Below are 18543 nucleotides of genomic sequence, written 5' to 3'. Positions count from 1 at the left end.
GCACTGGTGATATGTTCAATGGGACTGGACATCTCGGCTGGCAGGCCGTGGGCACGGATGTGTAATGAAGAGCCTGCTTTTTGTCTGGGAGACATACACTCTTCAGTTGCTTTGCTCATGTGGCGAAACATTTTTTTTTTTTTTTTCTATTCATGGGAGACCAAAGTTCATTTGTCACTGTGGCTGTGAGAACTTCAAGTTTAGGTCCATGGTCACTAAACATGCACAAACTAATTGGGCCATGGAGTTGCTGAATCTGTTGGGCCAAACTATTTCCTTTCTCATGATCAGAAGAGTTTTGGAGACTTGAAAACTGACCATCTGTGGGGTTGAAACAGTGTTTGTTTGTTTGTTTGTTTGTTTTTTGTTTTTGTTTTTTTTTTGTTTTTGTTTTTTCGAGACAGGGTTTCTCTGTGTAGCCCTGGCTGTCCTGGCACTCACTTTGTAGATCAGACTGGCCTCAGAAATCCGCCTGCCTCTGCCTCCCAAGTGCTGGGATTAAAGGCGTGTGTGACCACGCCCGGCTTGTTTTTTGTTTTTTAATCATTTATTATTATTATAATCTAAGTACACTGTAGTTGTCTTCAGACGCACTAGAAAAGGGCATCAGATCTCATTACAGGTGGTTGTGAGCCACCATGTGGTTGCTGGGATTTGAACTCAGGACCTTCAGAAGAGCAGTCAATGCTCTTACCCACTGAGCCATCTCTCCAGCCCGAAACAGTGTTTTTAAAGTATACAGTAGCTGGAGATGTGTTCAGCTTGGAGCACACGCTAGAAATGAGTGCATAGATCACCAAGTGTCTCCTTTCAACCCACTCTATACACAGGCGCTTTGGCTTCAGGCTACCCATGTTAGATGCATATTCTGGGTCACTGTTTTTATAAATGAGACCTAAATATGGGTTGGATAAATGACTACATTCACTTAACACACATTTTAATGCACAAATTACTTCCTTTGGTTTCTTTCTTTCTCTTTCTTTCTTTCTTTCTTTCTTTCCTTTTCCTTTTCCTTTTCCTTTTCCTTTTCCTTTTCCTTTTCCTTTTCCTTTTTGAGACAAGGTCTCATAAAATTCCTGACATAGCAGAGGCTGGCCCTGAGCCTCTGAGTGCTACGGTTGCAGGTGTGGCTGCCATGCCTAGCTCTCCTTAGTTATTTTCTAAAGGTAAATAAGAGCCACGATTATGAGAATAAGGGGCTGGAGGGATGGCCAGTAAGAGCACACACTGCTCTTTCAAGGACTCCTTGAAGACCCAGGTCAGGAACCCCTAACTGCTTGTCGCTCCCGCTCCAGGGATCTGATGCCTTCTGGAATCTGTGGGCACTCTACTCATGTGTACTCTGCCACATACAGAAAATTAAAACTACAAATAAAATCTTAAAGATAAAAAGTGAGACAAATATAGGAAAACTTCCCAACGCTCTGCAGTTCGGGGAGGAGGAAGCAAGGACACAGAGGGACCTGATTTGTCCTGCTGGCTAATGACATGATGATAACATTCCTGCATCACATAATCCGTCACTTCCCACCCCAAGTTTTAGGCATCATAATTCTTATTTAACAGGAAAGAATGTTCCAAGAATGTATTTTGAGCAAGACCTGGCAAAATTAAGTGGCAGAGATCATCCTCAGATATATGGCAATTGGAATCTATTGGATATGCTTAATATATAGAAATATATGCTATGCTTCATATATTTAATTTGAAATTTTTATGTGTATGAATGTTTTGCTTGCATGCATGTCTGTGCACTACATACATACCTAGTCCCTACTGAGGCTAGAAGAAGGTATTAGATCCCCTGGAACTGGAGTTACAATAGTTCTGAGCCACTGTGTGGGTGCCAGGAATTGAACTAGGGTATTTAGAAGCATATCCAGTGTTCTTATCCACTGAGCCATCTCTCCAGTTCCCTTAATATATTCTAGGATAAAAAGAAGGTTGTGTGTAGAGTGAACGATGCATGGCTATCTATCTGTCTGTCTATCTATCTATCTATCTATCTATCTATCTATCTACCTACCTACCTATCTGTGTCTGCAATAACCCTATATATTAAGCCTAGTAGTAATACCCCTTGAAGAGATCGTGTAATGAGTATGTCTTCAGGAATTCTGAGGTAATGCGAAAAGGGGAACAGGATAGTGTATTAACAGCCTCATCTCATTGGACAAGACAGTATGTTTTGAATTATATTCCAGCTACACAGGACCTAGTAAGGTAGGCATCTGGAAGTTTCACATCCATATAAATCATAAAGAAAAAAGGAGCTAGGGAGATGTGAAAATGCTTATTATTAAAACATTTCAGAAGTGTTTCTCGGAGCTGGGGAGATGGCTCATGTGTAAAGAGCTTGCTGTGCAAGCGTGAGGACCTAGTAGAAATGCCTAGCATCTGTGTAAAAGCCAGCGTGCATCTGCAGCTCTGGCTGCAGGGTGGGAAGGAAGGGCAGAGACAGGCAGGTCCCGGGAGCTCACTGTTCAGCCAGTCTAGCTGAAGCAGCACGGTCTGGGTTTGATGAGAGACCTTGCCTCAAACAGAGCCAATCTTTCCTCGTTGAGTTGATAACAGTGCTGAAAACTAATACAACTCCCTTGAGTCCAGGGATTCCCGGCAGCAGGCTTTAGTCGCTTGCCACACAGGCCCTGACGTGGGGCTACTCACATGATATGACAACTGGTTTTCCAATGGGAGTGGCTCATGAGTAAGTACAAGGCCACAGAGAGCTTCCTAGGCCTTTATATCCCATCTTGGAAAGGCGAGCACAGGAACCGCTAGGGGGTGGGGCTCACTGATGATCCTGGAGGCTGGTGACCACAGATGGAGCCCATGATTAGATTTATCAGTTCAAAAGGCTAAACATTTTAGTCTCTTAAAACATCTGCCAAAGTGCTGTCCAGAAAGAAGTTCCTGAGCCATGCACTGACCAGACACGTTTGAGACTGACTGCCTTGCCATGGACCAGAATTATTATTTTCATTGTTAACAGGTAAAAAGTGAGACATCATTGCAACCTTAGCTGCCATGTCACTGATCAGTCAGTTGTCTTTCTTCCTATTGCACCTTGACCTATGTAAAAAGTTTAGCTCAAGCCAGGATGAGCAGGCACGGGGCAGAGGCAAGTGTCGCCTAAGAGCCACTGATGACAGGAGTGAGGGCATAGATAAGGTACTCTTTTTGACTGTTGCCTCAGATGAATGCCTGTGTCCCCTCAAATGTAAACACGGAAGCTGAAATTCTGAGCATGGGTATCTCTGCAACAAGAAAGTAATCAAGGTTACATAAGGTAATAAGCAGGTGGCCCCGACCTAATGAGATTAGTGCTCTCAATCATTATTAGATACCCAAGTTACACTACCGTCTTTCTTTGCTATGGAGGACACAGCCAGGCAGGGGATGTCAGAGCTCTCACAGGAGATTAAACTGCCTGGAAGTTTAGATGTGCAGCCTCCAGACTGTGATAAAATAAAGGTTGGCTGAGCATGGTGGTCCCAGCTGGTTGTCCTGAAATCCGCAGTGATCTTCCTGTCTTTGTAGTAAAGCCAACTGAGTAGAGACTAATAAGCATCATGTATACACTTCTTCCCACATCTTTCACATGATCTTAGAAACCAGAATGTTAACATACTGCCTTAAAAGTTTTCTTGTTTTATGTTTTTGTTTTTAAATAATCTACATTCTGGTTTTCTATTCCATTCTACCTCAAAATTAGGTGGTTCAGCAGCAGCAGCCCAGCCATCACTAGCCACCAATGCACCACGTTTCCATTGTCACCACAGGCTGAGTATCTTCCCAATGCGCAAGTTCCATACCCCTTATAAAGCTCTCGCCTTCACGGCCTGCTCTTTTCCATCCCTGCTCAGAGGCAGCCTCTTGTATACCCCTGCCCCAATAAATCTCTCATGTGACATACATACATACATACATACATAATGTACATTGAACATGTGTGTGCATTTAGAACTGGGTGAATCTTCATGTCTTTATACCTTATTATTTATAAAAACTATTTTGGGGTGCTGGAGAGAGATCACTACCTCTGCTTTCCCAGAGGATCTGATTTTATTCCTAGCACCCACATCGGGTGGTGCACACCATCTGTAACTCCAGGTGTAGGGGATTTGACGCTTTTAGGCTCTATGAGTATCAGTACTCCACTGCACAGATCTTTATACAGCTAGGAGAAGGGAAAGACACACACACACACACACACACACACACACACACACACACACACACACACACAGTTAAAAATACAAATAAATCTTTAAAACAATTATTTATTTACTCAAGGTATTTACTGTGTAGGCCTGGCTGGCTTGAAACTCACTCTGTAGACCAGGCTGGCCTCAAACCCAGAGATCTGCCTGCCTCTGCCTCTTGAGTGCTGGGGTTAAAGGTGCTCAGTGCCGCCCTTGGCTTTCTGCTCACCATGCTGCGATGCCTGGCTTTTTATGTGGTTGCTGGAAGTACTCAGGCCCTCACGCATGTGCAGCAAGCACTTTACACTGAGTTATCCCCCAGCCAGTACTCTGCTTTCTAAAAGTGGTGCTGGATACCTAGTGATTTGTTTTACTTTTTTAAACTGTGTAATTTGTGAGTGTACTTTTTAACTAGAACAAGCCATTAAAATTACTCTCATTTGTCTTCAAATTGGAATACATTCAATATTTAACAATTGATTTAAAACTGTTTCTACTTGGGGAAAAAAAAGGATGCTAGTAAAATTATAGGTATTACTGTCATCACCACTGTGAGACGCTTCAGAGTCTTGGACTTGTGATATGAACCTGAACAGATGCCCAGCAAACAATAAACACGAGATGACACATTTTATTAGCTCATTAGTGCATGTCTTGGGTATAATTCAAGGGACAAGTTGTGAGTAATGGACCAATGACAGACACCCTAGGGTATCTTAATGCTCACTGCTTCACACGTAAAGTTCCTAAACTATACATTTTCCTTTAAATATATGTAAAAACATTTGTTATCAAGCCCTTATACAGCTAGTGCCTTCCATACAACACATGCTCAAAGTCATGTGACATGAGTAAGCAAGATTGATGTGGGAGGGCTCAGATCACTGTGGGTGGCGCTATCCCTGGGTTATATAGGAAAGCAGGATGAGCAAGCCAGGAGGAATAAGCCAGAAAGCAGTATCTTCCATAGCCATCAGCTCCTGCCTCCAGGTTCTTGTCCAGATACGACTGCCCTGATACAATATCTTCCCTTTGACCCAGCGCCTGTAGAGGCAATAATAATGATTTTCTTGGACAGGTTTGTTAGAGCTAAAGACAAGAGTTTGGGAGATCAATTGCTTTTGTTGCAACCAGTGAGCAGGACTATTTCTACATTTTTCAACTGGCTACCTAAAGAACAATTTTGAAAGCTGAGCCAGGTAGGGTCTGCAAGGTGGTTCAGCAGAAAGGCCACTTGCTGCCAAGTCTGACGACCTTAGTTCAATCCTCGGAACTGTCATGGCAGAAGGAGAGAACTGAATGCCTAATGTTAGCTTCTGACCTTAGCATGATCGCCACTGTGACACATATACACCTATACACACATTCTAATTAAAAAATAAAATGTTTAAAAAAAAACATACCTTGTAGTCTTGGATTACCTTGAAATACATTTAGTAATGACAGTGATCTAGGGTGTATTTTTCTATCAATATTACCTGTTGTATTATTAATTATTTAATCTCAATCAGGGGTTTGATTTTTCAGTTCCCAGATAAAAAACACACAACTTGTATATTTTTAAACCTCCATCAGCACTAAAGCTGATGAATCTAACCTCTGTGCTATTATATCCACTTCCCTGTTTTTTTTTTTTTGTGTTTTTTTTTTTAAGATTTATTTATTTATTATATGTAAGTACACTGTAGCTGTCTTCAGACACACCAGAAGAGGGAGTCAGATCTCATTACGGATGGTTGTGAGCCACCATGTGGTTGCTGGGATTTGAAGTCAGGACCTTTGGAAGAGCAGTTGGGTGCTCTTACCTGCTGAGCCATCTCACCAGCCCCTCCATTTCCCTGTTAATAACCCCAAGATATGACTAGCCATGTTCCACCTGGGCAGGTCTTACTCCAATTGGCCAGCCCTCATGGCCATGTTTTCATAATTCACTTACCTTATGGTGGCTTCTCCTTCTTCATCTTCTCTTTCTCCTTCCTTGTGGTCCTACCTCATACCCCAAGCCTGGAACCAAAAACCCCACCTATATCTCTTGTCTTTTCTGCCCAGCTATAGGCTGTTGGTATCTTTATGCAATCAATAGTTTTAAATTAAGGAGCAAGGTACTAGAGGATTCTCTCATCCCTGGGGGCAACCAGGCCTTGGTGGCCAGTGGTCAGCATTACAACACATAGCAACAGACCAAACCTCAACATTTACCTAGTAAAACAAACAAGAAAAAGAACCAAAAAAGCATTGACTTTGAAAAGAAGGAAATTTTTCTTTATTTACAAATGCCAAATGACTACCTACATAGGGTTCCATAGAACCTATAAAATCAAAGGTTGTTATGACAAACAAATTGGTAAGATTGTAGGATGCAAGATAAAACAATAACATCAAATAACAAGTACCCCTCCAATACTGAATAGTCCAATTAAAATGGGTAAAATGTTTATCAAGATATTATAAAAGGGTCTGGAGAGATGGCTCAGCAGTTAAGAGCACTGGCTGGTCTTCCAGAGATCCTGAGTTCAAATCCCAGCAACCACATGGTGGCTCACAACCAATCTTAATGAGAAACCAACCACCCAACCAACAAACAAACAAACAACCTATGGGCCAGAGAGATCGGGAAGAGGAGATAGGGAAGTGGAGAAAAAAGGAAAAAAAAAGATATTATAAAGGATACTATAATATTGCTAAAGGATATTGAATAGCAAATAAACATGAAAAGATGCAGGATGCTCTGCACTGTTACTTACTAGGGAATTATCAGCCAAAACCACAATGAGCTAAAACTGCAAAATAGGCCAATATTGTATTTTAGAGTGGCTAAAATTCTAAATACTTGATCAAATTAAGTTTTAATAAGGTGTGGGACAACCAGAATTCTCATACCCAGCTGACAGAATGTAAAGTGGAGGCCAGTGACATGGCTCAGCAGGCGAAAGCCTGTCTTAGGGCTCCCACTGCTGTGCTAAAACACCATGACCAAAGCAACTTGCAGGGCAAAGGAACTTTCATTTACATCTTCAGGCAACAGTCCATTACTGAGAGAAGTCAGGAGAGAAACCTGGAGGCAGGAGCTGATGCAGAGGCCATGGAGAAGTGCTGCTTACTGACTTGCTCCCCAAGGCTTGCTCAGCCTGCTTTCCTACAGCACCCAGGGCCACCAGCTCAGTGGAGGCACCGCCCATAGTAAGCAGGGTCCTCCCCTATCAATCATCAATCAAGAAAGTTCACCTGTACAGACACACCTGGTAGAAATGTTTTCTTAACTGGAGTTTTCTCTTTCACAGTGACTCTAGCCTGGTCAAGCTGATGGAAACTAGACAGCACAGAGCACGACAGACCCATTGTATGACACACAGATAGCAACCTGGTTATTCCTTAGGTAAACCCAGGAGAAATGAAAGTACATTTTTATATAGCCTTCACACATGAATGCTCTCAATAGCTTCATCTGGAATACTTTAGCACTGAAAACATCTCACAATTTCCCCAATAGGTGGATCACAGACGGTGTTAGATGCTTGCAACTGAATACCATTGAGCAGAAATGAACTACTCAGACTTGTGCTATGGATAAAGTTCAAAGTAATTGTTCAAAGACCCCAGTCAAAGGGTTGATTTTTCTAGATCCATTTATATAAAGTTTTACAAAAATGCAAACTAATCGATAGTGATGACAGATTGCCTAAGGCTCACAGCAGAAGGTACAGGAGGGAGGAATACGAAAGAAGAAACTATTGGGACAATAGATGCTTATCAATTTCACTGTGATAATTTCTCTGGTCCTTGTATAGGTCTGGACATCAGATAGTGTACTTTAAATATTTCCAATTTATTGTATATTAACAGTCCTTCCCAAAAAGATGACAAAACTCTTCCATTACCATCACTCCTCGGGCTTCTAAATTATTAATTAGCAACAGGTGGCTGGGGCTACTACTGGCATGCCAGGTACTGATTTGGACTAGAAACACAGCGGTACTTATATTCTTGTAGGAAGAGACTTATAGTTGGTAAGGATGATTAAAAAAAAAGAAAGAAAGCGACAATAACAACAACAATAACAACAAAACCCCACCAGATGGTAACACTTTCGATTAAGATAAAAATAATTAAGTAGGATAGCTATTAAAATATTCCCAACTGGGTATGGAGATGTGGTTTCTGAAAGGTGTTCCTGGCAGGGCCACGAATGCCAATGAGGGCAAGCGTATGCACTCAGAGCAAACCCAGTGAGCGACTCCCTTCCATGGACCACCCTCAGGACCTCTTTGACTCTGACTCTGTCAGAATCCCCTGATTACCCACCTTCCGTTTGTAAACATGGCTTCAGTTCTCTATCCCGCACTACAGATCTTCTGCCCTTCCCATGAACCATCCCTGCAGGGTCTTTTTGGGTTTGTATTTGTTTGTTTTAAAGGCAGGGTCACTCTGTGTAGCCCTGGCTGGCCCCTGCCTCTGGAGTGGTGTGAGCCCCAGCACCTAGCCTATGCTTCCTTTCACAGAGCGGCTCCTTCTGCACACGGTCTTCCGTTCTGTGCACTTCCTTCCACCCTTTAAAGTCTATCTCAAACAGCAGATCCTCTTTGGAGGCTTTTCTGATTTCCCCACTAGATGCCTGGTTTACATTTCTCGCCTGTCATTTCCTCCATAAGCACAGTCATCGTACTCTCATGCCTTAGTGCCCACAGCTCTGCAGGCGCGTAGAGCGAGCGAGCAAGCGAGCACCTATGATTTCTAATAGACTCAATTGTCTTAGCGTTCAAGTCAAATACAAAACTAAGAGCCAAAGGAAGAGAAGTACAAACATAAGACAAATAAGAGAATGAGACTTATCTTGCCCTACAAAACGCATGGCTAATATGTCGAGCATTAACTATGCTTGGAAACACGACCAGACCTTTGCAACTTCAGTGACTGTTGATTAACTGAGCGCTAGATTAAACTCTCTTATTTTTGGTTTGGGGCCAAGCAACCATGAGCAGGGCCTGCATGAAGACAGGGGAGTTGTGTCTGTTCCTCTTCTCAGGACCAACTTGAGTTAGAGGCCTGCCTTTACAAAGGACTGTGGATGTGGTTAGATCCCTAAGTTAGGTTAGAACAAACAGATATAATTTTAGAAAATGGGCATGTTAGCAACCCCAACCCACTAGCCAATTAAAAAAATTTTTTTTGTTAAAAGATTTATTTATTTGTTATATGTAAGTACACTGTAGTTGTCTTCAGACACACCAGAAGAGGGTGTCAGATCTCATTACAGATGGTTGTGAGCCACCATGTGGTTGCTGGGATTTGAACTCGGGGCCTTTGGAAGAGCAGTCGGTGCTCTTAACCGCTGAACCATCTCTCCAGCCCCTTTAAACTTTTTTTAAAGAATGTTTACTTTTGTACAGAGGTTTTTGTCTGTGCACCACATATGCAATGCCAGTAGAGACCAGAAGAGGGCGATCGATTCTCTGGGACAGGCATCATAGATGGTCATGAACCTCCACCAGGACTCGAACCAGAGAACCAGAGTCATCTGAGGGGCAGTCAGTGTTCTGAACCACTAAGCTCTCTCTCTCTCTCTCTCTCTCTCTCTCTCTCTCTCTCTCTCTCGTCCCTCAGGTCTAATGATATTAGGAAGAGTCAGTGTGCAGAGTATAGGGTCGAATCACAGTTCAAGGGCCATGTGTGGCAGCACATGCCTTTAATCATAGCTCAGGGGAGGCAGAGACATGCAGATCTCTGTGAGTCCAAGGCCAGCGTGGTTTACATATCAAGTTTCAGGACAGCCAGGCTAAACAATGAGACCTTGTCTCAAAAAAAATTTTTACACACACACACACACACACACACACACACACACACACACACGAGTGAAAGGACACAGAGAAAAAGCAGTAAAGGGAAGGGGTCTCTGTGGCTGGAGTCCAGAAGCATTTCAATAGAACCCCCAGCAGAACCACAGGGCATGCTTAGCACTCCAACAATAAGTGTGAGCTGTGCATGAAGTGTGGTCAGTGTCCTTGGAGACTCAGGCTCAGGTTGTTCTCAGGGCTGCTCCTATAGGTTCTCGATGCCCAGAATGCAAGAAACTTCCAGATTCCCAGAGAATCAAGTGTTCAGCATAAACCTGCTGCAGAAGCAGTAAAGGCACTATGAACTGGTTTATCTCAGAGTGGAGGCCGAGCTCCTAAACTCCAGGATCCCAATGGATCCTGAGCCCAACTTCACAAGCAGGCTTTGCTAAGGACAGAAGAGCATATCCTAATATTAACTAGTTAATTTAAAAGTTTTGAGAATTTCATACATAAGTCCTATGTTTACATCATTTCCACCCCTCCCATGTCCTCCACGCAACTCTCCCAGTCCCTCTCAAACTCACAACCTCTCCTCTAATTATTATTGTTATTTTTACACTGTTATATATAAAAAGCACACGTGAATATAAAAGAGTCATGTTTTTTGGTGTGTGAGCTTCTGGAAATGTAATACAGAAATGTATTCTGGCAGTATGCAATCTGTAATCTATGAACAAAGGTTCTAGTCTTGGCATTAATCTTAAATCCACACAACCCTATCATGAAAAAGATGAAGACCATTTGAGTTAGCCTTTGTAGTAGTTTACTTAGGTGTAGGAGTGGCACGATTCCACTTTGCATCACTAATATATAAGATAAGGCTTACAGAATTCCACTGACTACATCTGAATTATTGTGGACAGCAGCTTGCTTTATATGGTCTCAGCATATTCTAGCAAGTACTTCACCGCTAAACTTCACCTTTAGCTGTAGAATTTTTTTGATGCAAACAGTGAAATACAACAGAATTATATTCCATGACAATGTTATTCTACTTAAAAATACAAACAAAACATAAAATTTGTGGAATGGTTCACTAATATGCAGACTATTAAACAGATACTAAAATCATACTTTGAACCACTTTTTAAAAGAAATTTAAATTTTATGTAAATAGGTATTTTGCCTGCACGTATGTCTGTGTGTGCCTTGTGCCTATGGAGGCCAGAAGAGGGCATCAGACCTCTCCTGGGACTGGAGGACAGATAGTTGTAAGCTCCATGGAGGCCCTGGGAGTCAAATATTTCTTCCCGGCTTTTTGTGGTGTTTCACCTGTGTTTTAAGTGTTGAGACCGTGTCTCCTGATGCAGCTCCCATCAGCTTGGACCTCACTGTGTAGGCTTGTCTTGAACTTGCGCTAATCCTCCTCTGCCTCCCCAGCGTTGAGGCTACAGGTCTGTGCACTAAGAGTGGCAGTATGTCCAGTTCTTTCTTTACTGACCATGTAGTCGCTTCACTAATGAGGAAATAATAAGTGCTAGAGCAACAGCAACAATGTATCTCTGTTGAAATGTTAACATACTTTGATTTGTGAAATCAAAGCCAATGTTAAAATATATATTTATCAAGTACAGTGAGAACATGAGTACTTTGTATAAGCAGAGTTTACACTTGTAAAGCACTTGCCTAGCAAGCATAAAAGCCCTGGCACCTGTCCCAGTACTGACCCTCCTAGGGGTCAGAAATGTATTCTGGCAGTATGCAATTTGCAATCTATGAACAAAGGTTCTAGTCTTGGCATTAACCTTAAAACCACACAACACTATCATGGAAAGGATGAAGACCATTTGAGTTAGCCTTTTGTAGTAGTTTACTTAGGTGTAGGAGTGGCACGATTCCACTTTGCATCACTACTACATAAGATAAGGCTTACAGAATTCCACCGACTACATCTGAATTATTGCAGACAGCAGCTTGCTTTTAAATCTATGAATAGTTGGGAACTTTGAAGAAGAACTTTTATTCCTTTCTATTAAAAGGAAGTGGTGTGAGAACTGGAGACTATGTGTAATAAAGCAGTTGGGGCTGGCAATGCAAACAGATGGCGAGTGACCACTTCAAAAACCGGTTCGCTACTTAATTGGTTCGTTTTTTTTTTTTTTTAACTTTTCCTCCCATTTTTTTTCAGATTAATTGGTTATTTGTGTATATTGATATGTGTCTACAAGAGCCATGCATGCAGGTGCCCCAGGAAGCCAGAGGGCCTCCGATTCCTTGAAATGAGTCAGTCGTGAGATGGGAACTGAAAGAACTGCAAGCACTTTTAACCACTGGGCCATCTCTTCAGCCCCATCTTTTAAAGAAGCAATTTTTTTGAGACAGGGTCTTACTATGCAGCCCTGGTTGGCCTGGAGCTCTGTAGATCAGGCTGGCCTCTGCCTCTCAAATGCTGGGATTAAAGGTCCCCCCCCCCGCCCCAGGGTTTCTCTGTGTAGCCCTGGCTGTTCTGGAACTCACTCTGTAGTCCAGGCTGGCCTTGAACTCTGAAATCCGCCTGCCTAAGTGCGGTACATTTTTTAAAAAGTCCAAGGGCTAACCATTATTGTAAGGAAGAGATGGTTCACAAGATAGCAAATACAAACACACAAATATCTTTTCCACGAGTGGAGGGAACAAAGGACAGTTCTGAATTACTTTGCATATTTCCCTGATCACAACTTACCTGCAATCTGCTAAATACTAGTAATTGAAGTTGTATGTTTCATTGCTGTAGGGAAATTAGGTACTAACTTCTGGGGAAAGTGATTTACAAAGCCCAGTTCCAATTCTCTCTCGCTTTAATGCACCTACCTGTCCCATAGATACCACACCACAGAAAGCTAAGTTGCCACTACCTGATCTCCATTTCTGCATTAACTTGGCACAAAGAAAACAGAGCACTATTGTATTCTCTTGCCCCTGAGAGATGGGATGGATGCTCTACAGCTTAACATGACTCTCCAAGGGATTCCTCCGCATTGCAGGAGGCTGCATGTGGAGGCTGATCAACACACCCACAGCACGGGCTTCACTTTCCATATGACCTCTGCTTGGGACAACTCAGTCATGCCAGAGCCTGCCAGCCTGGGGTAAGGGTGAGTGTGTGTGTGTGTATGTGTGTGTGTTGGTTGATCGCTCTTTCTCTTTGCCTCTGAAGCAATTCCTTCCACTGTAATGACAGGCACACTCAGGAAGGGGTGAGTGAGGGTTCCAGTTAAGAAGGAAAAATGTGGTTAAATTGAACCTGGGGTGGAAATGAAGGCTGTTATCAATGGCTGCTGTGGACAACTACACCTTTTTATTTTCATTATTGAAAAATAACTGATCTTCAAAGGGCTTAGCTATATTCTAGATCTTAACTGATTTGAAAAGACTCAGGTACTTTAAAGGGCTCTGTCTGGGGAGGTGGGGGGCAGAAGAACAAAGCAGTACAATATATATTTTTAAGGGAAATGTATTAGCTAATGGTAAAATAGCAAATGGTGCTTGCTTGGTGATTCTTCCGTTACATCAGTAACCCTTCAAAGCCTTTGTTGCTTTTTCTGTTCTTTTTATTTTAAAAACCACATGGGACTTGGAATCTAATTAAACAAACAAACAAACAAACCCTGAGTTCAAATCTAACCCTCAAACATGTTAATGAATAAGATTTAGACATTGAATTTGGATGCTATTATCAGCTCTAAATTGTAAGCCTTTCTTCCCTAAGATGAGACCATCTCTCAAGGATGAGCCTACTCACCTCAGGTGACAGGAGCAACAAAGCTGTCAGAACTGCATAACAAGGTGTTACTGTTGCTGTTAGGCTTTCTGACACAGGGAACTTAACACTGTCATACAAGGATGAGTGAAGTGGGCTAATTACAGTGCACGGAGAGTAAGAGTGGGTAAATTAAGAGAGCAACACTACAAGAACATGCTCACTTCAAGGTCATAAGTGTGTGTGATGTGTACCTATGACCTCAGGGTGGGAAGTGGAAGGCTATGACTGGCAGAGGCAGGAGGATTACATGGTGTGTGTGCTTCCTTGCTTCTGTTTTTTCAGACAGTCTCAGTATCTCAGGCGTAGATGTTATTCTGTAGCTTAGGTTAGCCTTGAACACATGGCAGCCTGTGTGAGTCCAGCCAAACTTATCGTGACATCTTGTCTCAACAAATAAACACCCTCAAAAACAAAACTAACAGATACTAGTAATTAATGCACACTTTCTATGGGACTGAGATGGATGCCTCAGAGACATCCCAGGTGAGAACAATGTCCCAGCTGCCTCCACAGATCGCTGTGGCAGCATCTTGGTGAGACCATAGGCATGGCCAATGGAAGCTGGTCAAACCACGGTTAGTTAGGGTAGAGTGGGAGTAGAAGAAGAAAGAGGCTAAAAGCATAGGGTTTTAGGTTCGAATCCCAGGTAAGTTGTGTAACCTTGAATTCTAAGCCCCCATTTTCACATCTCATAACGAGAACAGCACCCGCCCTCTCTCGGGACTTTTGTGAACAACAAATGAAGAAGCCGGCAAATCATTCAAAATGTTACTCGCGCCCTTTCCCCTGGCTGGCAGAGTGGAAGCCGCACGATGCCTGGAGTTACTGTAAAAGACATTAACCAGCAGGAGTTCATCAGAGCTCTGGCAGCCGTCCTCAAAAAGTTCCGGAAGCTGAAAGTCCCCAGATGGATGGATACAGTCAAGCCTGGCCAAACATAAGAGCTTGCCCCATGTGATGAGAACTGATCCTACACACGAGCTGCTTCCACAGCATGGCACCTGTACCTCCACGGGGGTGCAGGGGTTGGTTCTATGACCAAGATCTATGGAGGATGGTAGAGATGTGGTGTCAGGCCCAGCCACTTCAGCCAGAGGCTCTAAGAGTGTGGCCTGCCGGGACCTCCAAGTCCTGGAGGGGCTGAAAATGGTGGAAAAGGACCAAGATGGGGCCACAAGCTATCACCTCAGGGACAGAGATCTGGACAGGATCACTGGACAGGTGGCAGCTGCCAACAAGAAGCATTAGAACAAAGGGTGCTGGGTTAATACATTGCCTCATTCATAAAATAATAAAATAAAATAAAATGCCACTTGTTTATTGGCCATCATCTTCATATTATGTGCAAGGCAACTTTCGGCGAGTAGAGCCAGAGCGGAAGCTACCCCCGACCGGTGGTATTAACCTTCAGTCACACAGAGAGCCACTCTTGTCTTTGGAAGTCTTGCAAACACAGTTCAGTGTGGTCCACATCTTGTGAGGTCTCCACATTCCAATGTGCTACTGAGGTGAGTTCAGAGACGCCGCGTGTGGACGGTGCGTCCGTCCCTGAGTCAGACAGTAGCAGATGTCCATGGTACAACATCTTCACGTTTCACTAACCACTGCTGTAACCTTCCAGAGCTCCTGAGTTATACTTCAGATTTAATTTTTTAAAATCTAAGTTGCTCATGCCCTAGATTCACTTTTAGTAAAATTTGTCTCTACTTTTTTCAAGTGGACAGGTTACTGCTTAGGATGTTCATGCAAGCATTTTTTTTTTTTTAATTTGCAGTGAGTGATAGCTTGCTAATGCAGGAGTTAAGGAAGTTACAGTAATGAGCCGTCGAGAGGAATCCCTGCTAACAGTAGATATCATGGCGAATGGCAGTGGTGGGCAATGAAGCATTCACTTCACATCCAATCTCCCACTGAAATGAAGGAACTGCATTTTAAGGAAATAAAGCCTAACCTTTCTTGAGATGACCTGTTAAATGAGTCAAAAAGCCCTAATTCTAAACCTATAAAATTAATCAAAACAATCCAACTGTGCAATTGTCCTAGTTTCTACCACAGAGACTCTAATAATGCAGTAAATTTCTGGACCTTGGAACTAAAAGCCATTTCACTCCTGCTCCTGCCCTTCTTGACAGCCACACTCAAGCTCGCTGCCTGACACAGAGCCTCTTTTCTCTGGGGAGAGGCTGGCCCAGCCACCCGGCATAAGCAGTCCTTCCTGCCAGCAGCCCCTCATGACTGTGCTACCTGCCAGCCAGCAGTGCCATGGTGTCTGCCCGGCTGCTGTGGCCAAACAGATTGAGATTCCAGCCAGAGGAGCAGAGGTTGCTTTAATTGGCTAAAGCTGATATGTACTGAGCGTATGGCCATGAATTTGTAGCCAAAACACTAACCTAAAAAAAAGAAAAGAAGAAAAAAGAAAAATCCTGTGCAGTTTAAACCTAAAACAGGAAGGAAATGCTTGCCGCCTGACCCCGCTCTGCAGCAGAACTTCAATGGTAACACTTTTCAAGTCTGCAATCCCATACCTTGGTGGAAGCAGAGTTCTCCTGGTATACTCCATGCACCAAGTCCATAAGAGCACTTGATAAAAGCTCCACAACCTAGAGAGACAAGAGAAACAAATGGAATGAATAATCCAAGGTGCAGCTCCAGTTAGTCACAATGTAGGATTTGAACAGAGAATTTGAATGGAGGATGAATGAACGATTAACTCAATTTTCTGCTTGCTTATTTCTGTTAAGTGGTTACTTTTCCAGGACTCCCATTCTGGGAGTCATTACGACACTAATTTTTATACTTAGTACAGAAAGAACAAACAACAGCAAGAAAATAGCTCACTTTTCAAATGTGTCTGTTCTATTGTACTTAAAATACACCATGGAGTCGGATGGGACTGTGCACACTCCTAAGTCACAGCATTCCCCATTCAAAGTAAGGCAGATCTCAGTGAGTTCCAGGCTGGCCTGGTCTACACAGCAAATACCCCAACAGTCAGGGCTCCACAGGAAGACCCTGACTCAGAAAAACCAAACTGTTGTGGGGGATTCATTGGCGAAGATGGATGGGCCATGTGGTAAAGGCAGCAGAAAGTCTTTATTAGCTGGCTGGCGATTACACTGGGTGTTTGGGATCTGGGTCTTTCTCAGGATGAGCTTTCAAGTATAAGAACCATGTTCTGGATTGACATACTTCAGTTAACAAGAACAGTCAGCCAAAGCGGAACTGCAGAATACAGAAGCCAAGAAGCAAGGTTAGTTCACATAGAGGCGTTCCCAGAACTACGGGCTTTAATAAACTGGGCCTTTGCTTGCTTGAGTTCTGGCAGGTCATGCTGTGTGCTGAGTGTTACAGCCTGAGTGTACGTCCATCAAGCAATCGGTTGTGCTAAAGTCTTGGGGCCTGGCACACCACCAACAATAAAAAATAATGCACTATGGACATAGTCCCCAGAGGACCCCTGGGTCAAATACACCATCAACACTGAAAATTTTCACAGAACTATTAAAAAAGACCCAAGCAAAATCAAGTGTTGAATTTGTTTCACAAATTCTCGTCATCCACTTCTTACCGAGCCTTTGAATGTATTTAGCTTCCTATGCCATGTAGTCTGTATCTGAGCTCTACTCTTGGTTTCCTGAAGTTTAGCTCAGTTCTGATTGAATTAAAGGATTCTGTTTCAGCTTTTATCATTGCTGTAACTGAAGTAAGCCAAGGGATACACACTGAGACATGCAGATACTTTAATCTCTGGTACCTTGTATTTAATAACACATTTTCTTAGAGGAAAATGACATCGATTTGAAAAAAGACCTGCTTTAAAATTTTAACACACAAACATTTACCTTTATTTACATTCACACTGCATACATACTGCTGCTGATATGGAAATTTTGCTGATTGAAGGCATTTTTTTCTAGCTCTGCACATGAGCTAATTTGTATGACCCATAGGTTTTTTTTTTCCCTCCCTTCTTCAAATAACATTGTCCTATAAGTAACTAAATACTTTAAGGAATATTGTAGTAATACAAGCTACAGAGGAACTGGAAGCACAGTGACCCTACAGTATTACCAGATGTGCTGAGTTATTTAAGTGGGGAAGAGAGAAAAATGAATGGATGTCTTTCTCCTGAAAGTATCAGATAAGCCCTATTCCCAAAGCCAGAAGGATTGAATATCACCAATAGGTCTATGAAAGTCTGTAACTAAACACACAGCAGCAGACTGGATTACAGTTTATACAAGCACATCCCAAGAGCTCCTTGATGGCCGGACACATAATACAGATCAATCACTCACTAAGAGATGTTATGGTTTTGAAACAGTTGGGGCTCGGAGACCAGGTCTGGTCGTGTGAAGAGGGGTTTACGAAGAGAAAGTGCAATGTCAAAATGATGGCATGAACTTTTAACAGATCTGGCTTGGATAATCAAGGTTTCCTTTACCCCTGAAATACCAGACTGTCTTAGTCAGGGTTTCTATTCCTGCACAATCATCATGACCAAGAAGCAAGCTGGGGAAGGAAGGGTTTATTCAGCTTACACGTTCCACATTGCTGTTGATCACCAAAGGAAGTCAGGATGGGAACTGAAGCAGGTCAGGAAGCAGGATCTGATGCAGAGGCCATGGAAGGATGTTCCTTACTGGCTTGCTCAGCTTGCTTTTTTTCTTTCTTTTTCTCTCTCTCTCTCTTTCTCTCTCTCTCTCTCTTTCTCTTTCTTTTTCTCTCTCTCTCTCTTTCTCTCTCTCTCTCTCTT

General features: G+C 42.8%; 1 protein-coding gene and 1 pseudogene across 2 annotated transcripts in view; one reads left to right on the top strand and one right to left on the bottom strand.

Moving 5' to 3' along the window:
- Pdss2 (decaprenyl diphosphate synthase subunit 2) overlaps positions 1-18543 on the bottom strand; it is a 215006-nt gene that overhangs the window by 54381 nt on the left and 142082 nt on the right. For both annotated transcript variants that reach the window (XM_021173960.2, XM_029482521.1), the window contains exon 4: positions 16313-16387. In XM_021173960.2, the coding sequence (XP_021029619.1) occupies positions 16313-16387 (75 nt within the window). The remainder of the gene's footprint in view (positions 1-16312; positions 16388-18543) is intronic.
- LOC110303058 lies at positions 14594-15057 on the top strand (annotated as a pseudogene).

The sequence above is a fragment of the Mus caroli genome, chromosome 10, assembly GCF_900094665.2.
Source record: "Mus caroli chromosome 10, CAROLI_EIJ_v1.1, whole genome shotgun sequence".
Classification (NCBI taxonomy): Eukaryota; Metazoa; Chordata; class Mammalia; order Rodentia; family Muridae; genus Mus; species Mus caroli.
This window is presented reverse-complemented; position numbering and strand designations above follow the sequence as displayed.